Consider the following 27,152-nt stretch of genomic DNA (forward strand, 5'->3'; position numbering starts at 1 on the left):
TGCATTTATAATTTGTTCAGGAAGAGGTGAAAAATGTTCTGGAATATGGGGTTGCATTTAATGCATTGTGTTTCAGGGAGATGTGTAAATGTCTGGGATATGGGGATGTAGTTGGGGGGGGGGTTGTTTTTTTGTGTGTGTAAATGTGTGTAACATTACATTAGCCTAGCCAGATTATGTGCCAGCCATGTGTGGGTGTATTGCTAGATAGATTTTAATTTGCATTTTATTATTTATGTGAACATTCTCTAACTATTGTTTCCATTTCAGAATACCACCAGCAAGGAGAAAAAATGCTAATCTTGCTGCAACTAGGCCCAACGTTGCAATATTACAACGTTTTAAAAAAACAAAAACATGCCACCAACAAGGAGAGAAAATTGAAAAATTCTGCTAGCCACTAACGTTGCAATATTACAACGTTTCCAAAAGCATTAAAACATTTTTCATCTGACTTAAAAAAAAAAAAGATTTAGATATTATTTCTATGCTTGGGTCTTACAGGGTTAAAAGACATATGATCGCCTTTTCTTAAAAAAAATGTAAGAAAGGAAATCCTATGCTTTGATTCAGCAGCCCTCCATGTCATTCTTTAAAAAAGAGACAATATGATCATATTGCTTTGTTTTGTCAAAAGTGTTTTGAATGTAGTAGAACTTCCCTTTTTTCATGTTGTTAGTGCCGTGGAGTCTCTTTTCTTTGACTTTCATTTTTGTTTTTATGGGATAAAAGCTTCTCCTCAAGACCTTGACTTGTTGTGCAGCGTTGGTTGTCATCGATTCTGTAAGTGAGCCATAAGTTACATCTTTGAACAAAACGGCTTTGAACAAAGTGATAACGTGCGTTTGATCTTTGATACTGAAAGAGTTCAGAATGCTGGACGTCTCGAGCTTGATGAAAATCAGGATCAGGAGGAAATGGGTTCAGTTGAACAATATTTAATGGCAAGAAGTTTAACAAACAATTAAAGCTCACGATCGTGGGGTCGAACTGACTGTTGCTCACACAGGCTACAAGCAAAACACAAAGGCGAGTAGGTCTGCCCAACAAGAGTCAACGACGAGAGAGCGATCTCTCCATCACACGGATGATATATTAATATTAAACAGCCAAACACCTCAAAGATTAGTCCTTTGTTCTTCAAAACATGCAGGACTTTCTCCTTGGCTTAAAGCCAGATATCAAAATGGTGGGGTCAAACTCAAACGTCACGACCCTGGGGTCAGACGTCACACTTCCAGTCAACTGACTAAAAAGTTCCTTCACAATAAAAGTCTATTATGTTACTCTCCAGATTAAAGCAACGTCTCGGGTTTCAAACGGCATCTATCTCATGCGACATCTCTGAAATAATAAACTAACATTCATTCCCATGCGTCATACATATAAACATTAACTTTTTCCATTTACATTTATTACAAACGGTTAATACAGAAACCAGAGTATTTCCCTTATGCTTCACAATAAATTCACAATATCAGTCATCATAATATCCTTCCTAATATTTCTTATGTATAATATCTTTCTATATGTATTCATTTAAAACATAAGACTTCCTCTATGTACATGTGCAGAATCCAAAATAACCTATTACAACCTTACAATATAGTAATGTGGGTTATAATAAATATAAGTAATTAAATTGATTTATTGTATAATATTAGAGATATTTTCTTATATTCATTTATATAAATGCATCTACAATATGTTTCCACTCGAATAAACAATAATCAAACGCAAAGACAGTTATTTAACAATATGCTCTCGAGTCGTTACATTTATACAGTGTTAGTTACAACCGGCCCTTTGAGGGCAGCCATGATGCTGATGTGGCCCACGGGGAAAATTAGTTTGACACCCCTGGTCTAAAGACATGTTTTCATTTTTATGAATAATTAAATTCCTGGTTATAATTCAGATATTCCCAAAAAATGCAGGATGCAAACCTATATTTTATGTCAGTAAACACATCCGCATCATGTCGGAGCAGAACGGCACATTTGCATGACAAAATGCCAATTTATTTCTGTTCATTAAATGTCTCTTTAGAGCCAAATGAAATGTGGTGAAATACACGAGTTGAATTCCATTTGCTTAAGTAGTGAAAGCAGCATCACTAATGACGATGTTACAGTCAATTACTTGAAGGAACTGCTCGCTGTGTTTGCTGGAGCAAGAGACTAATTATTATTATTTATATCTCCTATCTGGGTTTATACGTCTGTGCTTTTGGATTTGTTGTTGTTGTTGTGTCAGACTCCACTACTGCTGGATGTCACACACCTTTTATCTTCACTACTGACTGTACCAAATTGAAGGATTTATAAATAATGAGTAATTAAGTAAGTTTAATGTTGTTTTTTCTGGTTTGAGAAATATTTATTAATCCACACCATAGAAATATCTTGCTATATTTATCCACAACAACACTGAACTCCTTTACTTCACCATCAGCAATACAATTTGCAAAAAACATTCATTATTTGAATCTTATTAAATTAGTGAAATTTGTTCGCAATTTGTAATGATTGTTTTATGCATCCTGTAATAAATAGTGACATCATTCAGTCTCTGCCAGGGGATGGTATTTATCATGAACAGATTCAGTTACACTAATGGACATCACGTTTTACTAGAAGAGACAGGCTTTATGAATACCACATCATGTTGTGTTTGCATTTATGATCTCAGAGTTGTCTGACGTTTTAGTTTCTGTTGCATGCAATTACACAAACTTAGTCCTTAATCAGCGACTGGTCAAAGATTATTATAACTGTTTATTTTTTGGTCATAGAAAATGTTAAGAAATGTGATTGAACTTGGATCCAGATGTGTATAGAAGACAAGTCAATATAATTGAAAATATAAAAATCTATATTAGGCCTGCAACAACGAATCGATCAAAATTGATTATTAGAATAGTTGGCAACGAATTTCATTATCGATTCGTTGTGTCACGCGATTATCACGCCAGTCAATAAGTCGCGGAGATGTTTCAGTATTAACTAAGTTTGAGTTGAGCGAGGAGCAACAAAAATAAAGAGCAGAGTGGAGGTAGAGGACAGACCATAATGCTGTGTTGTGAAAGCCAATCAGCGCTGAGACGCACTGCACTGCAAGCGGAAGTTATTCAGACGGAGCTGTGTGAGCCTACCGGTGATGTTATCATATATATATATATATATATATATATATAGGAGGATGATGGCAAAGCTCTCGTCCCTGATGAACCACACCTCCCACCCCATGCATGACACTCTCTCAGCTCTGCACAGCTCCTTCAGCCACCGGCTGATTCACCCCCGGTGTCTGAGGGAGAGGAACCACAAGTCCTTCCTTCCTGCTGCTGTCAGGCTCCGCAACAAACTGCAGTAGATTGCTGGAGATCCTGGCAAACTCAACACTTTACTCAGCACTTTACTCAGCATTTACTTTGTTTATATATATCATATAGTTTTGGAACTTTGTGTTTTATAGTTAGTATTTTGTTATTTTTTAATTTAAAGCTTTAATTACGTTTTTTTATAATCATTTTGTATTCAAATATAAAAAGTAGTTTACGAAAATCATGTCAAAAATCATGTCAAAAAATCATGCATCCACATCAGAAGTGGGCTTGTTTCTTTGACACAACACACACACAACACTTTATTAAAATCTGTTTTCGTGAACCATAACTGTCTTTTATATATTCATGTGTATTTATATTTTTTAAAGGATAGCAAAGTAGCTTTGGAACTAAGATTAGTAAATAGCCCCCATTAAAATGTAATTTATTGCAATTAAAAAATGCAAAATCATATCAAACAAAAGCAAGACATTTTTGGAACTTTCGAGTATATACCGTAAATAAATGTAAACTCTCTAATTCGCCATCTACTACTTCAATCCCACGTTGGAGGCGCAAAACACACTGGTGTTTAACAGTCTTAGAAGGTTTTGGTGGGATACTGAAGGAAAAATATCAAAGCCAAATAATACTCGAGATTAGCTTAGTTTGTAGCTGTTAAACATGTTAATGTGTGGTGCATTGCCATGGAAAGCTTTGAGCAAAGCCCTTGCCTTGAAACAATCTTGAAATTAGAAAGGCAGTGGAGTCTTTGGAGAACTGAAATAACCTTTGATTTCTAGTCCTATATTCGACACACACGGTTCAGGATTTGTTTAAACTCTTGTCATCCTGTCGTATTTGGACTTTCTTTTCTGTAGGTCGGGGAAAACAGCTAAATATAAAGGGCCTGCTTTTTGGTGGTGAGCATTGTAATACCCAAAAAAACAATTCTTCCAAGCATCATAAATGATTCACAGCTGACTTAGTTCACTGAATCTCTGCAATTTCTGGCCAACACCAATGATAAGTTGAAGATTGCTGACCTGATCACTGCACCGCCGAGATGGGAAACACATGTACAATCTATTTCTCTATCTCCGAGCCGTTTTCCTCCTCCTTTGACTGTGGAAGGTTTTGTGATGTCCACACATTTGCACAGACAGGAACTTGTGTATTCTAAGTGGCGCTCTTAGCCTCCATTTTGACACCGTCTTCTGGTAGGAATTCACTTTACATTTATACAGTGTTTGTGTCATTTAGCCGATGTTCATGTCCACACGTACCACAGAATGAGATTAAACTCAGAGACCTTGTAGACTGCAGTAATAACACACCATGTGTCCAAAAGATGTATCATGCGTCATGTGGATCTCTGTTCTTCAGTCAGGGATTTGGCTCTCATTGAGATCAACAATGTCATTTTTGACTGCGTTCCATCCCTGGAGTGCTTTTGACAGGTGGCTATCTCCAGACTGCCCTCTAGCTCTTCCTATGGATGAAAGTATAGCTCCCTGTCCCTCCATTACCACCAGGTCTCAGTGACCCTATCTTCTCCCAAGTCACCAAGCAATCAGTGTTCCATTCATTGCGAGCATGTCCACATGAGGCGCAGCTCTTATCTGTTTCAGAGTCTGCAGCTTGCACACTTTGCCCCCAAAGCGTCCCTCTCTTCTCGATGAACGCTTCCTTTCTAAAAGAAATGTCCTTAACTCTCTGAAGGAAAAGTTTTGTTTCTGTGCCTTTATAAGCTGGCTTTGTTTTTGTTTTTCCATTTAACTTTTTGCTTATGTTGAATAACTGCGATAATGTGAGCGTCAAGGAGAGAGCAGTTTAATAAGAGAAGGTAGATGTCATTGTGCCATTAGCTTTCGTATAAAGCTCATATTAAATGAAAGCCAAGTGACTAACGGTGTTTAATAAGGGTAAACCGTGTCAGAACCAGCCCCTAAATCAAAGCTCAGAGGAGACTCGTCCCCCTGACTGCATGCACAATGAGTGGACCACGCAGTAATGAGCCACAGGGGCTTTCTCTTATGTCTGATACCAACGCGGACCCAAAAGCAGCAAAACAAAGGTATATTAAATTACAGTCTGGCGACGGAACAGAAACTAAAACGATCTGGCAAATAACAAGCAGTAGACACAGACTAAATAATCGGGGAACGAGACACAGGTGAAGACAATGAGGGCGGGGCTAGCAATCACACCGGAAACGAAAAGACAGAGAGAAACAGAGGAAACAAGAGACAGGGACTTAAAAAATAAAACGGGACGCAAGACACAAAAACTCCAGATCGTGACACTTACGCTCTGCTGCTTTGTTTTCCTCAGTGTGAAACATTGGCTCTGTCAGACAATACGCCCTCTACTCGCCGTCCTCAGCACGGCAAATTCGTCTGCAACCGATTGCTCTTTGGTGGACATGATTGCGTGCAGTGTCCACATCCTGAAATAACCTCTGCTTATTTCCATTAATATCTTCTTTCTTATATCGTACAGCTTATTGATAAGTGTCAGGGCAAACAAGAGCAGCTACTCATAAGGCACAGTGGGTTTTAAGGGATACAACCAGTTTGTTTACTCGCTTCATTTCCTCAAAAGATAAGATTGTAATTTATCGACATTTTCTTATTGTCAAACAATCAAATGGAAATATCCAAACAAACAAAACCGCAGGAAAGCCTAGGTCAGGCGACACAATATGAGCCTAATAAAGCCCAACTAGTGGTTTAAAGTTCAGGAAAGAGTCTCTGAGATAAGGCACATTGGATTGAGCATTGGGATGTCCCTCAACACCTCTAGATATTTCATACAGGTCAGGGATATCTGCAGCTATTCCACAAAAACCAGTTCTGTATCTAGTGACTTGAAAGGGGGGGGGGGGAAGATAGAGCCCACTATCACTGGCAATGGACAACGAATAATTGCAGGTTCACTGTCATTCACAAAAGTGTGTTTAAATATGTAAACATGTATTGTGGTTGCTGCCAAGTGGAATAGTTAAGTAGTTCCCTGGCACGTTACCATTGATCTAATGTAGGATTGCAAGTTGGCCGAATTCATAATCATGAAGGAAATTGTCAGTGCATTAGCGACAACAATGAAGATCTGTGGCGCATCAGACTTTGGCAACACAATCAGTGCTCGGAGTAGAAATGTCTCGTTGGCATGGTCTTTTCATGAGACTTGTTGATGACTTGCAACTCTGCAGATTGTTCAAATTGCATTACCATGCGGTGATAATGTAACATTACCAAAACAAACTGCAGACATGATGTTCACTGGCATTAAACAACAACTCAAGTAACTTTTAGCCGATAGACTTCCATGTCTTACAGACGGGAATAGTAGACTGGTTGGCAGAAAAATATATAAAAAAATGTGAATCGAACCAACCTGGAATGCAAAATGATGGGCTTCAATGCGGAGTTTAATTATGTGATTTTCAGTAAACAGGTTACAACTCAAACTTATTTTTAAGTAAGAGATGGAAGGTCAGTGCCAATGCTGAAATCTTGACCATCTATGTCCCACTTATAATAATAATAAGTTAGAGGACAGCCAGCGCAATCTTGGGTCCTTTGTTGAAAAAAAGCTGCTTTAACTGTCTTAGGCTTTGTGTAGCTGTTGTACAGTTAACAAACACAACTATCTCTGTTTTTGTGTTGTTTCTTTCAGAAAACACCGGTGGTTTTGCTCTCACAGTTTATCAGATAACGAAGGACATTGGAGTATCCTTCCTCTGCTGCCATAGTAAGTTTCCCTAAAATCTCGGGAGACAATAAGCATCCCATTAACCAAATATTTCAGACTTCCAAATGAGGACAAATTGTCAGATGTATTGTGTCTTGCTTAAGTTGAGATTTTGAAGGTTATATTTTGGTCTTGAGGACAGTTAGTTAGCCACATTGGAAGTCTACGACTTGCCGATAAGCTATTACTGACACAATAACGGTGACTGATTGCCTCACATTATAATAAATGCCTTATTTATGTGTCTACAACTGTAACAATAAGCCTCTTGCTGAAGTATTAAGTGGTCTGAACAGCATGATAATGACATTAGTTACAGTCCTGTACATGCTGGGGCCTTCTCAAAAAATCCGATATGTGTTCAATAATTGTCTTGTGGGAGATGTGGTATAACATCCACATCTGTTTTCTTCCTCCATCATGAAGATTTAGGACATACATCACCAGAAGCACCCCAAATAATTACAGAGCAGCCTTCGCTGAGAGAAGTCTGTGTGCTTTTGAATGTGTTGTTGTCCCTCTAGGGACAACTGTGTGTCTGCCTTGATCTGACGGGGTCAGGAGCCTCAGCTACATAGTTCCTTAGACTGGACTGAAATAACAAAACCTGCTTTGTGTAGATTTTGCCTATGCATAGCAATGTTCCATTTATTCTTCTTTTATTATTTAACTCCTCTTTTGATGATATATTTTGTTGTTTTCAGCTTATCCCACTCCTTTGGGAAAAACTCATCATGGATTGTCTTTCTCGAGGAGGAAACGCATGTGAAGATGACGAAGCTGGTTCAAGTCCTTGCACAATTTAACAAGAATGAAGTAAGTGTACAATATTCTCTAAAACTCCAGCTGTCTCTGTCCGTCTTTGCAGCTCTGTCTCTTTGTGCCAAATTAATCAGCGAGAGCAAAGCCTCCTCTGAGCTCCAGCTTTAGTTGATCATCAGTTCAATTTAGAGATACAGTATCAGTTTGGCTCCAGCTTTGCTGCACTGAGCTCTGCAGCTCACGTTGTAACCTGTCAGACATGCCACTCTGTGCTCTACTGTAATCCGAGTCTAAACTGTCTCTCTACGTATTAAATAATTGTTCTTGTATATGTGTCGATGGTACAGGTCGAATATAGTTTAGAGAATCCTGCATTGGGGTTTTAATGAAAACATTTCTCAATGAAACCAAGCAAAATAGGGTGTTGCATTATTAATTTATCGGTTTTCAAACAAAATGTAACAACACAAGTGTGAGTTGGCTTTCAAGTGAAACACGTAGATTAAGCTTTGATGTAAAGCCTACTGGAGAAAAACTTGTTTGTTTTGGTTTGCTTTGATCTGTTTCAGAAAAATTCCCCACATTAATGAATGGAAACCTTTTTTATTGTCATCATGGACTGTCAATAACCTGCATTTTCTATGACTTGAAAGGTGGAGGTATTCGATAGAGTTCAGGGGGTGGCTGGCATCATGTGCTATGCTGAGTGCTTAGCTTGCGATGGCAGTGTCAATGAGGGCTGGGAGGTTGGGAGCACAGAGAGAGCAGTGGCTTTCGAGGGGCTGTGTTCCTTTTGGTGACAGCGAGCATGGTGAAGTAACATGTGGATGTGTAACAACAAGTGTAATAAAACAAGTGAAAGTGTAATAAAACAAGAAATAAACCAATTAAAACTTTAGAAGGTGACCAGAACAGGAGAGGACGATGGCTTCTGTGATGCTCTTGTAGACGAGGAGCAGAAGGAGGCGGAGAGCCTCTGTTGGTAGTGTTTGTGGATGTAGGCAAACTGAGGTTATTGTCAAAGGACAAGAGTTTTCATTATAGTGTGACTATCTACAACCTTATCCTGAGGAAAAAGGAGACAATGGTTGAGTTTTATGATTTGATTAATTTCAACGTGCACTCAAGCAAAGATTTCTCTGAGAAGTAATGAGCAAAACAAAAAACATTTCTCTGCACTTTTAAAGCACACTGAGACTGGTATTCATATGTCCATCTCACACTTGAGTAAGAATATTCCCAAATGTATTCATGTACGTATTTTTTCTAAATATAAGATTTTTTTTTTACTCGACCTGCGCCATGACTTATGATAAGAGCCTTGGTGGCTACAATACCTGGGATCTCTTGATCTTTTTACGATCACAAAACCTCGTTATTTCTCACAGCGAGTGAAAAACTTAGTTGCAGGAAAGAATTTCAAAGATGTTTAGCCAAGTGCTGCTTGAATACTTCCAAAATAGGCCAGATGCTTGCTATGTCAACGTGGAAAAAGTGTAACGTCTTATCGTAAAGAGAAATAACCTGTTATCATGCTAACATCCTGTCACGTCCTTCTCATTTGTCAGGAGTGGTTTCTCGGTAAGCCCCTCCAAGACGAGGAGTCGACCATCATTCATCATTATGCTTTTGCAGAGAATCCCACCATCTTTAAATATCCAGACTTCGCTGCTGCTTGGGCCGTAAGCACCCCCCTAGTTGTGCGGTGAGTTTGTGCGATGCATCTCTTTGTGTTCGTCAGGGATTCATTCAGTTTCTATCACAGCGGTAATATTTGAGAGGTTTCATTGTATATATCTATACATTTGCTGCATGCTTCAACTAAAATGCTCTGATTTGTTATTTTAGGCTTGCAAACAAAGTGAGAGATGAGCCGCTTAAATCTGACTTCACCATTGACCTGAAACATGAGGTGAGGGAATATCATTTACAAGTGTTACATTCAGTCCTGTTGCGTTTGGGAAGTGATGACCAAGCGACCTGTTTCTCTCACTCAAGCCCGCACAGACCGACAATAATCTATTTGCACAAAAAGAGCGGGGCATGAAATCCATCTAACCTTGAAGTGAAATCGTATTACTTCGGAGAATTGTCACGGTGCAGCATTGAGGTTCTTATTTTTATCACTGAAATGCAGTTAGGGAGGCATCTATGGGCATTTCGTTGAGTAAACACGGCATCAGACTCATCAGGCTCCGTCTGGAAAAGGTGGTTTGGTTGGAGATGACATGATTTCAGTTCGAGAGATTAAATGATATTATATTAAATATTCTTTACATTCTTAAAAATTCCAGATGCAATGGAATATTTTTTCAAATAGGATCATGGAATATTACATGGTTTTAAAATAACAGGTTTCATTTTTGCAGATTATTGGGCCTTCAAGCACCACAATGCACATCAACAACACACACATGCAATCTCGTGCAAGTAGAAATAAGGATCACTTGTATGCTAACAGTACAGACAAATATTGCATGAATCCTGAATGTCAATCCTGTTCACTGTCAGTAGCTAAGCTCCAGGCTGTAAATCAGCAAAACATCACAGTGTTCAGTTTCTGAAGCGTTTTCTTCCAGACAGTTGCCAATCTTCAGACGGCACTGAAAGTACTGTCCTCATGACGTATGCTTTTACCGTAATGTCTGGATCTTCCCTTGCAGAATAGCTTAACTAAATCCTAAATTTTACTTTGCTCTCTATCTCTCAACTTCTCCCCCTCTGGCATCGCCTAATGTCTTTTGTTAGGCATCTTAAATATCACATTCGCTGTGGGAGAAAATGTTGTATTTACAAGAAAAAAAGACTGAAAACATAAATCGTATCATGCTTAGAATCAAGCATTAATGTCTGAACGATTGCATCTGGTCTAAGGATAATTTGTGATCAATTTGTGTTATTACAGGTTGCCTTGTATATCTGGGACAATGGGAACGGTCCTCATCTCACGGCCGTTCCTGAGCTGTGCACTGAGCCGGAGGACTCCCCTCAGACCCGCCGCTGTGCCACCGCTCTGAGCACCGAGACCCCTCTGTGTGTGAGTACTGCATCGGCTCTGTGTGCAGATCAATGAGATTGTCCTCGATTCCCAGCAGATGGTCAGGGAACAGAATTAAGCAACATTAAGCAGAGGCACTTCTGTGTTGATGTACGATGTTGGGACATGCTCACGGCCGCATCGGAGCACCACCAATGTTTCACCGTGCAGAGTGCCTGTGTCCACCATTCAGCAGAACATTGGGCATTAACCCAAATAGAGTTTCTGGTCTGCATGCATGCTAAATTTGATTTAGTCATCCGCCAAGAAAGAAACACTCCTTCAGCATCCTCCCATAATCTAGAGTTACATCTGACTTATTTTGTAAAACTTATTCTTGATATTCATCTCAATGTGTGAAAGTTAATCCATCTCCAGTTCTGACTTGGTATCAGCTAAAACTAACATCAGAAGTTAGAACAGGTCTCCTGTCGGATTTATTATTTCATCAGATTCACATGCAAACGTTGTCCAAAGCTGGTCACCAGCGGCTCTCCTTTATCCTCTATCTCTTTTGTTAGTCATCTTACACTTACACTCATCAGAATTCTTTTACATGAGCACATACTTTGCAAGTATATTGAAATATAGCACAAGTGTCTCGTATACCAATTTGGTTATTTAAATATTAGACATTATGATCAGGACACAAAGTACAGACAGTGCTCTCTGCCTCATGTACAAATGAACTAATTTACTCTACTTGAATGAAGTTGTTGGTGCATTTGCATTTATTGTAAAAATGAAGATTGTCGAGAATGGTTGAGAGGACTTCCATTTGGGATGCCAGAACTGGAGCAAAAAGTATCCCAATTCAGAGTTTTCTCTTTGTTCTGCCAGAAAAGAAATCCAATCTTTTCATTTGTGATTCAAAGCACATTCTGCGCGTGCATACGCGGTTCAGAGTCTGACACATATTTGTTGAATGTCTGAATTGTCAGATTCATATGAATCTATTTTTGCCTCACGGTTAACATCATTATCCTCATAAAACTGCATTAATTTGACCAGCAATAGGACAAAGACTCGAGCAGCCAGTGGAGAGCCGTGAAGGTTAACGGCTCAATAAGGATGCAGGGAGAAGTTGTCAGTCCTAATCGGCCAGTGTTCAAAACACTTACAAGACAAATTGCCAAGAAGGGCGCACAGCGGCACTTGGCTGCAACAAAGAGTCAAGAGCCTCGAGAGGCAGATTCAAGGAGGCAAAGGAGGACAATCAACAAAGCTGCCGCGGCAGCAAAACATGTGCTTTTATACCGGGCAATAAAGTTATCGTGGTGTTGCTGCTCTCTGCCTTTCAGCACAGGCACACGTTTCTATCAGACTGGGGTCCTTTGATCAAATGAGTACAAACGGACAACAAGAGCCTGTTTACAGGACACACTTTCCTGTAATGTTTGAACGAGAGTCTGTCTGCGTAGCTGGATGTTCTGTATGATCAACACGTGTAGATTCTCAAATAGGTTGCTCTATAACTGCTGCATGTGTAAGTAAATAATTGTTTCCTAACAAGAAAAACTAGTTGCTGACCTAATTTTTTGTACATTGTTTTTTATTTTTTATTCCAACTTTCTGTTCCTATGATGCTCGGGCTTTGCCAGGGGACAAGAGACTCTACATCACATCTATGGAAAAGGGACGTTTTTTGCAGCAGCCTGGGACATTTTTTATGTAGTGTGTCTTCAATGCATTCTGTCTGTTGTTGATTTAGTGAATCTCTGTGTGAGTAAAAAACCGTCCAGCTCCTTCCGATTTGGACTGCATCATGCATGTGGTATCTAAGGGCTCAGAGATGTTCCTTTTTTCAGTTTTCTACCTTTTCATTTAATTCATCATCTTTCCTAGTCTCACTTGTTGCTAGTCTTATTATTCCCAAGGCTTTTACATTTCACAAACGTACACCTAATTCAGCATACAGTCCAGCATTTGTTCCACATGCTGCAGTGCCGTCAGATGCTCTACGTATCGAGTTTCAGAGAGAGAACAAAGACTAGTGCCAGAGGACCTCAGACCATTCACAGAAACATCCCATTCTAATTTCACTTTGAAAATAACAAAGATTTGGCTCAGCTGCATATACAGTCAAATAGAATATGTTTCGGGCATATATATATAAATTGTTTTCTTCACGTGAGCATTTCTTTGAATTGTGTCTCTTGTTTTCATCAAAGGGGGAGCCTGTATATACAGAAGATATATTTGTTGCTGTGAAAACGTGTAGGAAGTTTCACAGTGAAAGAGGTAAGTCACAACCCATTACAGAATCTGCCAAAGATGCACAATTTCCCCTTCGGATGGCCGAGGCTTTTGTCTTGCTGTTTAGTCGTAATGGATTTGTTTTACCTTGAGATGTGTGACTCTATAAGAGCTGTAGCTTACCATCACACACCGTTATGGCTGAATGGATTTGATAATATTGAGGCTTTAACAAATAATTTAAAGTGCTTATTTGCATGCCTCCCTTCCAACAATCCTTACTTATCACTGATTTATGTTAATCCCTTTATTTGCAAGCTCTGCTTGATATAACGCAATCTGTGAATCTGCTTCTCTTTTAACCTGATAAAAATGTAGCTGGTTTAGTCAATAGATCAAATTGCAGATCAAGTTAAGAGGGATCTGACAAATTGTGCACTTCATTCAAAGAGTGTCACTCAAAAGTAATTGCACTCATTACTTTAAATACCATTTAATCTGGCACACTGCTATTATCTGTTTCAAATGTAGTCACGCTGAAATGGATATTAGATTTATGTATCAACGGTTAGTTAGATGAAGAAGCAAACGACATGAAAGAGCCTTGTATATTTCATTTGCAATGTCACTGTGAGTTTCTTCTTAATCTGTAGGGATTATACACAGTAGTACAAAAACAAGGATATGGACATAAAAATGAGTTAAAATTCAAAAAATCTAAACATAATTGATCTTTTTTTGCGAGCTCAAAGTAGTAGGTTTATTGGGTTGCACAATCTGCTCATAACACACTTTTCCAAATAATTGCCCGAACACCAAAACAAAAGATAGAAATATAATTCCTACGTGGGACAAAAATAAATTAAAATATAAAAATCTATGTTGCATATAACACAAACGTCTTATGTATAAAAATAGTGTGAAAATAGAGTGCTGTGCCTCTGCTACATTACAATCTCAATTGCAGGTTGTGACAGTTTAGTGATAGTTTTGTGTATTAATAGTCACCATTTCCGTTCAAATGAATTAAAAAACTATTACACCATAGAAGGGCGACTATGGGTCAGTGGTTAGCAGGTCTGTCTTTCAATCAAGGGGTTTGAGGTTCAATCCCCACCCTAGTCGATGTGTCCTTGAGCAAGACACTTAACCCTGAGTTGCTCCCTGTAGCTGCGTCTACAGTGTATGTAACAGGATTGTAAGTCGCTTTGGATAAAAGCGTCAGCTAAATGACATGTAATGTAATGTAATGTACACCAGTAATGACGTAAAGTTTAACTTTTCACATGTCAGTTGTTTAGTTTGAAGATGTGTGGGTTGGCAGCCTGTTTTAATGTGCGTTAACAGAACAGGACAGAAACCTGAAAGAAGCAATGTATAGCCATAAATAAGATCATCATTTGATCATTTGCTTGTTGGAAACAAAAAACGACTGGTCTGTGAAACTTAGTGAACACTATTGATCGTTCTCTCCTTTGCTTTAGTTCCAGTGATAAAGAAGACTTGGGAAAAGGATGCCATCTTTTTAGAGTACTACAGTGACTACGCTGATCCTTCAATACCAACTATTAATTTAGGAGTCCCAAATACTGAAAGAGGTAAGTGCTCCTTTTACAGTCTATTTATTATACCGCTTTGATGAATACTCAAGTCTGAATAGTCAATAAATGCATGCTACGGTTTGTTATTTCTTTATAGATTTTTTTTACCGCTGCTATTAATAACAGACCATTCCTACGGATCTTTTTTTTTTATCTCCGTACACATCAAATGGAATAAGTTTTCAAGGGGGTTTCAATAAAATCATCTTTAAATCAAAAGCTACAGGACATGTACAAACCAACGTGGAACTTTTATTTGAGATTTGTCAATTGTTTTTAGTTTATTGCGCTTACATTTTTTCAAACTATCGCACGCCTTGAGTTGATAAATGAGTCCGTGCCTTCAGTTGGCTCTTGAGTGCGAGGAGCTTTGCTCTGACAGCTATAAACTGAACATTAACTCACCAGGAACCGGGCCAACATCCCCTGCTGAATGACATGCACTGTACGATATTTAATGAATGTTTGCTCCAGATATTTCTTTATTTAAGAACTTGTGATGTCATTCGGGTCAATTTGACCCGATTCAATGTTTCACCCTCCTGTCGCCTTCGGGTCAATATGACCCGATTCAATGTTTCACTCTCCTGTTACCTTTATATTTCCTAACATATTTTACCCTTGAGGTCAATATGACCCCAGCTATTAAAATCTCCAGAAAATTATTAGAATTAATATTGTTTTCCAGTTTTAAGTGTGTACTTTAATTTTTTTTTTTTTTGCGTGAACGAAAGAACATTTACATTAACATTGAAAATGGTCAAATTGACCCGTAAGGCGACAGGAGGGTAATGAATGAATCGGTCAACAAGGCAACACAACCTGAGAAACTTGTGATAATATAATATGTCAATATTTAGAATTTATGGCCCAGAACAGGTCGCGCCTCTCTGTGCGTAAGAAGGGTGCATGTGTGTGTGTGTGTGTGTGTGTGTGAGAGAGAGTGAGAGAGTGTGTGAATTTTTTGTGTCGTGGAGGGCTCTGTGTGCTCTGTGTAATTCTCAATAGATTTTTAACCGTACATTAGATGGTGAGCTGTTTCCAGCCTCTCTGCTTCGTTAGATGAGTCGGCTACTGGGTGTATGTTTGTATTAAACATATGAGAGTGCTGCTCATGTTCTCACTTAACTTTCTTTCAGTAAGCCAATGAAAACAGTTCCCATAATGTCAAACTAGTCCTTCATATCCACAGAACCTCATAAATCATCGTTTAAATCACTAATCAAAACCCACCTGTTCAAAACTGCTTTTAATGTGTGATTGTGTGCTCTGAATGTTCTTATTTGATTTTAGTTTGTTGTTTTTATGTTTTTTTTAATATAGATTTTTTTTTTTTAAATTATGTGTTGTAATTTGAATTATTATTGTAGCCTATGGCGCGATGATGTGTTATTTATTAAATGTCATATAATGTGTTAATATCGTATAACAGAATTAGTTTGAGGAAATATGTTTAAAAGTTGCAACGGTCATCTTCAGCGTTTCCATTACATGGAATGGTGCCGACACAAACAACAATGTTATAGAAACAAGCAAAGACAGAGCATGTATGATACAGTAAGGGTATTTATTTTAGTAAGAATAATCTCAAAGAAAACAAAGCCCAAAAGTTGTTCAGGATGCATGTGCATGAACTGTGGCTGACTCGGAGAACATGGACCTGAGAAGGAAAACACATTCCCCAGCTGGGAGAGCCTGGGGAATCCTTCAGCTTCTCATAAGGGAAATGAAAGACCCTAGAAATCCATAATGAATAATAAACAGAAACAAGTATGAGAACATCAACCGCCCAAAGCTATCCAGGGTGGCTTGTAAAAGCGGGGGTAGATCTCTGCGTCTCTTCTGGTTGCCTCTGCCAGAGGGCTTTTCTGCCTTTTTACAGCACTTTGGACTAACGTTGCACCTTAATGAGATGATGCATCGGCGGTAGCCACGCGGCACACTGGTGGGGGTTGTTGTTCAATAGAGCGTAGTTTAGTCTCCGGCCTCCCTTCAGCTTCTGTCTTCGGGCAAGGACCTCTTGGTGTTGAGGCAGTGACTGATGCAAACTACTCGCTGGAACATGCGGACTAGTCTGTTAGATCCGAGCCTCGTCAAGAATAAGAGTCAACCTTCTCTTGTGAAGCTACTCTGTTATCTGTCGAGTTTGTTCATGATATGCAGCCTCCGTGCTGGAGGGCCGCCTCGTCTACACCTCCTCGTTGTGGATCGTGACAGGGTTCAGCTGGTTCCTGCTCTGCAACACACGTAGCACTCGACCCTTTGCCTTCCCGACTCCGAACTTCAGATAGTTCTTGCACCAATTGTCAGCTTTCTTAGATTTCAGGCACACCACTGGATCATCACTAAAGTAATCACATTGGATTTTAAAATCAAATCTTCATGGGAAATACCCACCCGGACAATCTGATTTAAAAGCATTTGATCAGATTTCTGAAGAGGTTTCTCACCCCAGCTGCTCAAATCTGATTTCAAACTAATTTCAAACTTCTACATCACACCTTGATGTCATATTTAAAATGATGTTATCTAACCACAAGACAGCAGCGGGGATCATCAATGATTCAATTCAATTCAGTTTATTTGTATAGCCCAATTTCACAAATTACAAATTTGTCTCGGAGTGCTTTACACATAGACATACACATCCCTGTAAAGCCCTCACTTCACAAAAAAAACGATAAAAAACCCTTCAAAGGAAAAAGGGGAAAAAAGAAGGAGGGCAGAGAGCAACAGAGGATCCCTCTCCAGGATGGACAGATGTGATATGTGTAGAGAACAGAAGAAGGTTAGAGAGTTAAAAATAGCCATTCAATGAATATGACAGAGTGTATGAATAGTTCATAGTAGGCATATTCACGATGGAGACCTCCCATCCAGTCAGGCAGGCGGGGGGGGGGGAGGTGGGCGGAGCCTCAGCAGTGGGACAGTGGGCTCCAACAGGACAGTGGGTCAGGAGCAGCACGAATTCGACGACCCAGGCGATCATCAGATTCTATCAGATCCATAGGTGGGGTCCCGTCCGATCCATGAATGGGGAGGAAGCACGACTCGGGGCAAAGCAGATGAGATAAGCGTGAGGATGGATGAAAATTTCAGATAGAAAGAGGAGATAGGTAAAAAATTGGAGCCTAAAAAGCGCCCCATCTAAAGCATATCCGGCAGCATATCCATATCAGCACCCCAGGAGGTGATGGACCCTAAAACAACTAGCTCTGTCCAAGGAGGAAGGTACTCTACTAAGGTTTAAGCGGGTGACTGTGTCTCTCCCGGACTTGTGGGGGGCATAAAGGGAATTGAAGTGCTTGATAACTAAAGGCTCTGGCTCCCATTCTGCTTTGGCTCCCTCTCTACTTTTAAGTAGTTAGTAGTTCTAGTAAGGGCTCTCTATATGAGGCAATATGGTACTACAAGCTCCTTAAGATATGATGGTGCATCACCAATCAAGGCTTTGTAGGTTAAGAGAAGAATTTTAAAAGTTAAATGATGGAGGAGTTTCACGCTGCTCCTCGAGTTAGTTGTTCTGTGAAGAGAATCGGTCTTTTGTCCAGCCTGCTTGTTACGTCCCCTCCGTGTCTGGTGGTAAGATGCCACCAGTAAATGCAAATGTATCAGTTGTTTCCACCATTGCAGAAACCAGTGACCCTGCAGATGCATCTGCCTGGTGTTAAGTTGAAAGTGACGGTACAATCCCAGAAGCCACCACAGTGCCTCTCCTCTGCTTCTAATGCATCCCTTAGTCATCACTATATGTGTAATTGTTTGCAGTCAGGCCAAGTTTGACTGATTTGGGGAATAAAACCCCTGAGAAAGGTGTAGATATGCGAATTATTGCTGAGGGTTCACTGTATGCGGAGACATGTTTATACTGTGCAGGGATAGACTTTGTAGAGCCTCATGGTTGAAATACGCAACTAAACCCTGGCTGATTTTTTGTTTACCTATTCCTACTCCTGTCATTAATTGGTGTATTACATTAACATACTGATAGCATGATTTGTGTCACATTGGTGGCAGTATCCTAGTGTGCATCATCCAGAACGTTTTTTTTTTTTATTACACATATGACAGGGAAATAATATAATAAAGTCCAGTGCAACATTGCTATCTGAAGCATATAAGTGGTCAATGATGCGAGTAAAAATGTTTTAACAAATTAGACTAGCCTTCATCTTACAGTATGAGTATTGCATAGCTGTTCAAGTAGATTGCATTTGACTATGGATGTAAGTAACACTTATTGTCATTATCAATGGATCTGCTGAATATTTGCTCAATTTAATCATTTGGCCGAGAGGGAAGTCTCGGTCAGCCGGCTGGGTCTGCTGCCTCCACGACCCGACCCCGGATCAAACGGATGAAAATGGATGGATGAATGGGTGTCAGAAAATCCGATGAGATGTAAGAAAATCTCTAATGAGCCTTTATGTGACATAGGAAGTGGAGCCACATCCCATTGGCTTGGTGAATCACATGTTTTCTGGTATATTGCAGCCCACAGAGAAGCTGACTGGCTGGTCTTGTTTCACAGTGTGTTGGTTGGTAGGAACTCTGAATAAACATCACATAAGCACTGAAAAGAATATTTCTTATTATTTTCAGAGCAACAATAATATTTCAAATTTGTAGTTCATGTCGGTCATGATTTTGTGCCCCTATGTTACAGTTACAGGGGCCAGGGGAAGGAGGGGATGTGTGCTCCCATTCACGGTTTGCTTACTCCCAAGCTGGCAGGCTGACAGCTGGTTATGCCATGACAGATAACACAATATATGAAATCAAATGTAAGTTGTCTGGCTTCTCAAACCTCCTAATTTGCAGAACTCGACATGTTACCAATTCAATTCAGTTTATTTTACGGTAAGACACCTTCTGGAGAGCAAACCTTCTGTTTTCTAAATCCTGACTGAAGCTCTTAAAATAAACAATTGTGATGTAGAAAGTCACGCAACTGATTTGCGACCACTTTCTCAAGGATCTTAGAGAGGAAGGGGAGGAAGGGAGGTTAGAGATCGGTCTGTAGTTAGCCAACACCTCTGGATCCAGAGTGGGCTTCTTCAGGAGAGGTTTAATAACAGCCACTTTGAAGGAATGTGGTACATGGCCTGTTAGCAAAGACATATTGACAATATCCAACAGAGAGGTCCCAATTAAAGGCAAAACGTCTTCAAGCAGCCTCGTCGGGATGGGGTCCAAGAGACAGGCAGACGGTTTAGAAGTAGAAACCGTTGAAGACAATTGGTCAAGGTTGATGGGAGAAAAGCCTCCAAATATACACCAGGGCACACAGCCACTTCCAGGGCCACTCCACTTGAGGACAGATTGGTACTGGTTGAGGGCAAGAGATTATCATTCTTGCCTTGAATAGTTCGAATATTTTCGGACTAAAGTTAGACCAGGAGTCCTCTGTTATATTGAGACGTAGTATTGAATCAAATGCAGAAGGAATCGCTTCTTTAAATGTGGCTACAGCACTGTCAGTGTCGAAGGTGTGGCCAAAGCTGTGAGTGGGTTCTGTACTCTCTGACAGAGCAAGTGAGATAAACAATGAGATAAATGCAGCACTAAGGCAATTATTATCAACATCCACGTGAATATTAAAATCTCCTACAATAATAACCGTATCAGTTTTAAGAACTAAACTTGATAAAAACTTCTGAATACGGACCAGGTGGACGGCACATTATAAAAAATAGAATTGGATGTAATGTTTTCCAGTCGGATGTGAAAGACTAAGAACAAGGCTTTCAAATTAGTTTAATTTAGGTTTAGGATTTGTTAACAGGCTTTAGTCAAAGATGGCTGCTACTCCACCTCCTCTCCTCGGACGGTGCCTCGAGGAATCTGAGTATTAATATTACTTGGAGGAGTTGATTCATTTAGGCTGACATAGTTTTTATTACTCAGCCAGGTTCCATTGAGACAAAATAAATCAATATGATTGTCTGATATTAAATCATTTACTAATACAACTTTAGATGACATAGATCTAAAAATATAGGAGTCCACATTTAATTCTCCTGTTTTGTTGCACTGCTGAAATAGTGGTATTAACCTTTATGAGGCCATCTGTAGTCACACAGAAATACGAAGTCTGGTAAAAACACAAAAGCCTGAGAGTATACTTTATATATTTTGAAAGTGGAAAAATAAACTTAACATTCTGAAGTTGATATAGTCAAGACGGAGCAAGTGAGGGTGATGCAAGACCTTGAAATGGGGAAATGGATCAGGAATGTAATCAAGTAAATACTCCGCGATCCATGATCTGTTGTTTTATTCATTATGTTGCATTCACACCAAAAGTGAAATTTACTCACTGGACTATTTGTGGTTTATTTCACGCAGCGTCATTCGCGATATTCTCAGCGCCCTGCGGAAATTCGCTTTATTCTGATTCATTCGCGCCTGTGCATTGACTGTGCATGAATCTACTCGCGTGAAGAATTCTCAACGTTTTTGGCATGAACTCGGCAGTGAAGACCAGGAGAAGGGTCATTTCTGAGGAGCTTTTTGCTCTATTAAACGTAGCAGTACCTTTCCATGCCCTTGAACAGCGCTCACTAACTTCCTCCTCCTAGGAATACGATTACCATGCTTATTTGAAGATCTGCCTCTAAAATTCCTGTCAGCAGTTCAAGGTGTCCTTACTTATTCTGTATTCAGATACTCTTGGAAAAAAGCATTGTGGGTGCCTTATACATAAAACAGTACGGTCTCAGTATTCTTTGTGATGCTTTCCACCAGGGATTTCCATGTCTCAACTCTAGTGTGCAGATATTGGGATTCCGATGAGGAAATCTCGTTGGTTTCCTTGTATGTGTTGTGCACCACCCCATCACTGTTTTCGTTTTTGGGAGTTGGCAGGCCATTTCCATCTGGCAGTCATGTCAAACATGCCAGAGTAACAGTTTGATCTGCCCGGCCCCTCATGCCAAACATACCTTATAAAGTCTTTTGATGCCAGAATGTACACAACAGCTTTCTCTCTGCTCTCAATGCTCTCGAGGACACATCCTTACATTTGAGTCCCCTTATTTCATCTCTGCTATATTATGGCTGAGGTGTCCGCCTACAGCCACGAATGCTTTTGAGGTGTCCTTGAGCCGAATACAGAAGCGCTACTTGTTCACACTTTGTAACTTGTGACGCATTCAAACTGTCAAGTTAATGCTGAAATAAGATGCAAAAATTTACTACATCCATTAGTTTTGGGCTCATTTGTCACGCCTCCTCAACGGCTCCTTTTAGGAGAATGAAAGTCTAATTAACAAATTGTTGCGATGGCCCTCATGTTGTGTAAAACCCTATTGGCCACATCTAATGGTTCTTCTTCTCATCAGCCATCTAAACTGATGTTGTATGTAATGTCTTCTCCTAATTATAATGTTGCTGTTGTGACTGTTGCTTGGCTTTCAAATCCTTTCGCATTAGCGTAATTTACGACTTCTGTTTTTTTTGTGTGGCAGAGCTGATGTCCTGTACGCAGGCGTGTGTATGCATGTAAATACCTGCTTACGCCAAGTGTGTGTTTCTCTTCCTGTGACGGGGTTATTCATCTTTGTAAACCAGAATACAGCACACGGTCAATGTGTGATGAGGTCGTACAGGCCAGTGTTTTGATGGCGTGCCGCTTTTTTTCAGGCCACTGCGGGAAAACTTTTGCAATCCTTCAAAGATTTCTCAGCGGCGCTGTCCCGGACACCAAGTGGCTCCTCGTGGTTGACGATGACACACTTATCAGGTATGTTTTGACGAGTTGTTTTCAACGTGATGTTTCTCTGCCTTTTCATTTTTCCTTTTCTGTGTACCGGGATACAGCGTCTCGTTAGAGTGACAGTGACTCATACATTTCGTAACAGATTCTGTCTCGGCAATGAAAAGGTTTGCACAGTGAAAGAGAGAAACACATTTTGGGAAAAAAAAAGAGTTCCAGAGGTATTACCATCCTGTCAAACATCTAAAAAGCTCAGTGCATGAATTTAAGTCTGGCTGGCTTCACTCTATATCTGTCGTGCGGAAGCCTCTGGATGTGTAATAGCGCCTGAGGGACAGCAGTTCTTTCACCTTCCAAGTGGACGTTTCATACATGTGCACTGTGCAGGCATGTGTGTGTAATGTTTGAGCGTGGGATGAGTTTGATCTGTGCTTCCTTTAGCCTCTCCCGACTGCAAGTCTTGCTGAGCTGTTACAACCCCTCTGAGCCGGTGTGTCTCGGGGAGCGATACGGCTACGGCCTGAGCCAAGGCGGCTACAGCTACATCACAGGAGGTGGAGGGTGAGTTTCTCAGCTCAGATGCTCGGGGAAGAATAATAAAAGATTTCAGACGCAGCCGAGTAAAATACGTAATGGAAACCTGTAATCTGTAATTCACTGATAAACTTTTTCAATTCAGTTTAAAAGTGTCTTGATCCCTTCAGTGAAGGTGTGGTTTGCAGGCTGCGAGAAAGAAAAGGTACTCAATAAAAAAGATGGAATAAATCACTGCAATGGTTGATAAGAAAGGGGAAGGAGTCGATGCTTAATGCTCACCCTGCATTATAGAAATGTTTGGTTCCTGCAAGACAAAATATACGATATTTTCGTATTGCATGCAAGAAAAAGAGGGCAATAAGCACAAGTTACATGTCAGCTGTCAGTGCTGGAGGGAATCTGTGCAACAGAGACATCTTGATCTGTGTAAGATACTCTATTTACGCACACTTCAGTCGCTCTGACACATTACAACGCTGCAGCTGCCAGTTTGGTCAAAAGGGATATCTTCTAATCACTGTTTTGAGTGGCGATGAGTGATTTGTTAATTTGTTTCATGTGTAATTGCACATTTTTCCAAAGAGATGTCACATGGTTGTTGTCCAGAGCAATTCAGACAAAATCTCCCTCTCAGCTTGATTTTCAGTTTCAGTCACTTATCCGGTCGCCCACTCAGTGACTGGATAGCATAAGCATGCTGAACAAGATGACAGCTGAAGGATCTACTTTGCTGCCAATCTGATCCTTTCCAGTGCAGCTAAATCAGAAGTCATATGTCTCTATTTGTCCGTCTGTGTGCTGCTGCAGGATGGTGTTCAGCAGGGAGGCTGTGGTCCGACTTCTCGCCAGCGGCTGCAAGTGCTACAGCAATGACGCACCGGATGACATGGTGCTGGGAATGTGCCTCAATGCCCTCGGACTTCCTGTCACACACAGCCCACTCTTCCACCAGGTTGTCTTCACACTCTTACAATACAGTATTTGTGTCTCTATCTGTGTGCGTTTAAACTTCTGGCGATAGGACTGATAGGGCTTGTTTTTCTGGTGATGAAATACAATCCAAATATTTACTGAAAATACTTTTTTTGATCTCTGTGAAACATCTTTCTGTTCAGTGCTTGTTTAGTTATAACGGAGGTTTTGCTCTGAGTTTTGAGGTGCCTTTAAACGAATAGACTGCTGAGAAAGTCAGATTTCATCATATCTTTTAGAGACTCATCTTCCTGAGACTGATAGACACCTCCATCTTATTGGTAGTCAACCACCAAACAGGCAGATATCTGATGTTCAGAAGCGTTTCAGTCGTATCTTAGACTGCTTTACAGTACATTTAATTTGAACTCTGAGATCTTGTCAATTTTTGACAGCCACCATATCTCCCATCTGGCAAACAGATTACGTGAGAGTTTTCCAGTTCTTCTCATTCTGCTGACACAATGTAGTTGTAGCATCATGTCTCATTCACGTCTCACGGGATGGATGGAAATTATGAAAAAGATTCCCGTGGGTGTGACTTGCTACTCTGCACATCATCGGACGACTCGAGATGGTTGCAGGATTGGTTTTGTGAAGGCCAAAAACACTGCAATGAAATAATAGCACTATATCAATTAATATTAGTTTAATTACTTTAAATGGTGGATCTGAATGGGCATCCACTTGGTAACCTTTTCAGGACGTATTTTGAAGTCGGATGCATCTGATCTTTGAGAAAAATCACAGCACATGTGTTACTCAAAGCCGTAACAACGGCTCTGTTCTGTTCAAGTGTCCCAGTTTGTAATGGCATTGGAAATATGAGCCAGTGTGCACAATACCAAGACCCTGAAACTGAAGCAGCTCAATGGAAATCATCCATCATTCATTTTATTATCAACCACACTTGTGCTTTTCCTTATATAACAGCTAAAAATGGGTTCTGTGCCAAAGTTGTAATTCGTCCCCTGCCTAACTAATCAATCAAGAAAAATCCACACACACTCACACAGTCCGGCTGGGAGTGCTTATTAGGATAGATAGGAGAAATCACCTGTGTGAGTGTGCAGAACCTTTCATAAGATACCAGATTTGTAATAGGTTGACAAATCAATCCCTAACTTGTGTGGCTACTTTGCAGGAGAATCAGCCAATAAAAGTTAAGAAATAGTCCCATTTCAAAGTAGCTGTTTTGACATAGCATAACCCAGGTGTAATTGATCAAATGAGTTATGCTCCCCTTTTAATTTGTGTGTCACAGCCATTCCAGTGAGCCAACATGCACAAAACCAGGGCCTAAATGGAAAAGGGCCATTTTTATTTTTATTTTAAGTTTATACAATACAACAAACTAAATCACAGCATGAATAAAACCAAAACCAATATTTTCAATCTATTTTTAAAACACCTACCAGGTCTGTCTGCAAAGTCTCTTTAGCATTAAAAGAAAAGCAAGACTTATTTCGAAATAGAAACATTAATGTATGTTATTGATTACGCCTCCGTTTACCGTACAATGACATGTCAAAATGTCTGCTGTGAAAAGGGCCTATTGTTCCAACGTATTAATAAGGTTCCTCATGTTTGGCTGAATTTCATCTCTAAACACACAAAAGTTTGAGTTGCTCAGTTTTCGACATAAACATATCTTCACGCCTTCACTGTTGCTTTCTGCTGCACCTGCACCCAGTCGTTTGTGGCTGCTTCCAAATAAATGACTTCATCTTACCTTTCAGGCACGCCCAGAGGACTATGCCAGAGACTTCTTGGCACACCAGGTGCCCATCTCCTTCCATAAACACTGGAACATCGACCCCATTGCTGTTTACAACAAATGGCTGAAGGATGACTTGAGGCCGAGAGCTTCAGAGGGACTTCATGAGAACGCTAAGACGGAGTTCTAATCATTTTAAGCACACTTAAACTGAAGTCAGCTGGATCGTGTGTGTGTGTGTGTGTGTGTGTGTGTGCGTGGGCATTGAAACCGTGTCCTTCACAGTTATAAATGTTTTTGTGTTGTTGATGTTGAACTGTGATGTGATCTGTGAGTGTCTTCATGGCTGAGATGCATGTTGAGGTTGATGTTATTTTGGAAATATGGATATATGTGCATATTTATATATTGTGAATATTCTGAACCTTACAACGGGGAATCTCCTTCTCTGGGAGATACTATATCTTTTTAAAAAAGGGTTACTCATGCTGTATGATGTGCTCTATTTTGGCATAAAAGTATAGAGTTGAGATTGTTTTGTTTTTCTATTTCATTGGAGGCTTATGATAAGATGTATTTTAAATCGGTAATGTATTAATTAAAAGGTTTATTGAGGCTACGCCATAAGATGGTGAAACCCAGACTGTTTAGTGCATCTAAAAGGCATTAAAGCTCTCAAGTGTGCTGAAGGTTTGTAATTACTCCCGACGTGTCGCCCTTGAATGGTTCAACTGCTGCTCGGCCAGATAAACGTCTCACCTTCACTTTCAGCTCGCCCGAACGCCCTCATTACATTGCTGGCCTTAGACCGTCTGTTTCTCGAGTTTCTTAGACGGCTGCAGGAACTAATAAAGGAGTACAATTTCAAAGACATAATTGCTCGTCAAACATTATCTATATCGTGAGGTTGAAATTAGTTTTATCAATAGATTTATTTATTTGTTCACGTTTTTTTCTCACAAAACAAATAGTCTCACATAGTTATTTTCCAGACCCAATTAGTTGCTAAACATTATTGACCCGAATCAATATTACACCCTCCCCCCGCCTTAGGATTAATTTGACCCCATTCAATGTTTAATGTCGGTGTTCTTTCGGTAGTCAACAAACAAACATAAAGTGCCTCACACTTAAACTTGGAAAACAATATTAATTCTAATAATTTTCTGGAGGTTTTAATTGCTGGCGTCAAATTGAACCCAAAGGGTAAAATATGTTAGTAAATATAAAGGTAACAGGAGGGTGAAACATTGAATCGGGTCAAAATGACCCAAAGGCGGGGGGAGGGTGTAATATTGATTCGGGTCAAAATGACCCTAAGGCAACACAAGGGTTAAGTGCTTGAATAATTAAACCGGCCTACTGGTGGTGCTGGATGTATTCTGTCCTCATAGCACAGTAGGCCGGCACAAGTTCATGAAGAGCCTTGTCGCCTCGGGCGTCTCCTCAGTCCTCACACCGATGACTTGTGACCTACTTGCAGGAAACAAGGTGAAGTCCTGGGGAGACTCACCCACACATGGAGTGAT

At 40.0% G+C, this 27,152-nt stretch overlaps 1 protein-coding gene across 1 annotated transcript in view; it reads left to right on the plus strand.

Annotated features, from left to right (window-relative positions):
• The window catches only part of b3glcta (beta 3-glucosyltransferase a), a 63,485-nt gene extending 37,178 nt beyond the window's left edge, over positions 1-26,307 (plus strand). The window contains 12 exon segments of the mRNA XM_056440993.1: positions 7,010-7,029; positions 7,031-7,084; positions 7,789-7,900; positions 9,415-9,551; positions 9,695-9,758; positions 10,752-10,883; positions 13,055-13,124; positions 14,564-14,677; positions 22,325-22,424; positions 22,839-22,958; positions 23,742-23,886; positions 25,646-26,307. Coding sequence (XP_056296968.1) covers positions 7,010-7,029; positions 7,031-7,084; positions 7,789-7,900; positions 9,415-9,551; positions 9,695-9,758; positions 10,752-10,883; positions 13,055-13,124; positions 14,564-14,677; positions 22,325-22,424; positions 22,839-22,958; positions 23,742-23,886; positions 25,646-25,813 — 1,236 coding nt within the window. The 3' untranslated portion in view covers positions 25,814-26,307.
• Positions 26,308-27,152: the final 845 nt, after the last annotated feature.

Source organism: Pseudoliparis swirei, chromosome 20 (assembly GCF_029220125.1).
Source record: "Pseudoliparis swirei isolate HS2019 ecotype Mariana Trench chromosome 20, NWPU_hadal_v1, whole genome shotgun sequence".
Classification (NCBI taxonomy): domain Eukaryota; kingdom Metazoa; phylum Chordata; class Actinopteri; order Perciformes; family Liparidae; genus Pseudoliparis; species Pseudoliparis swirei.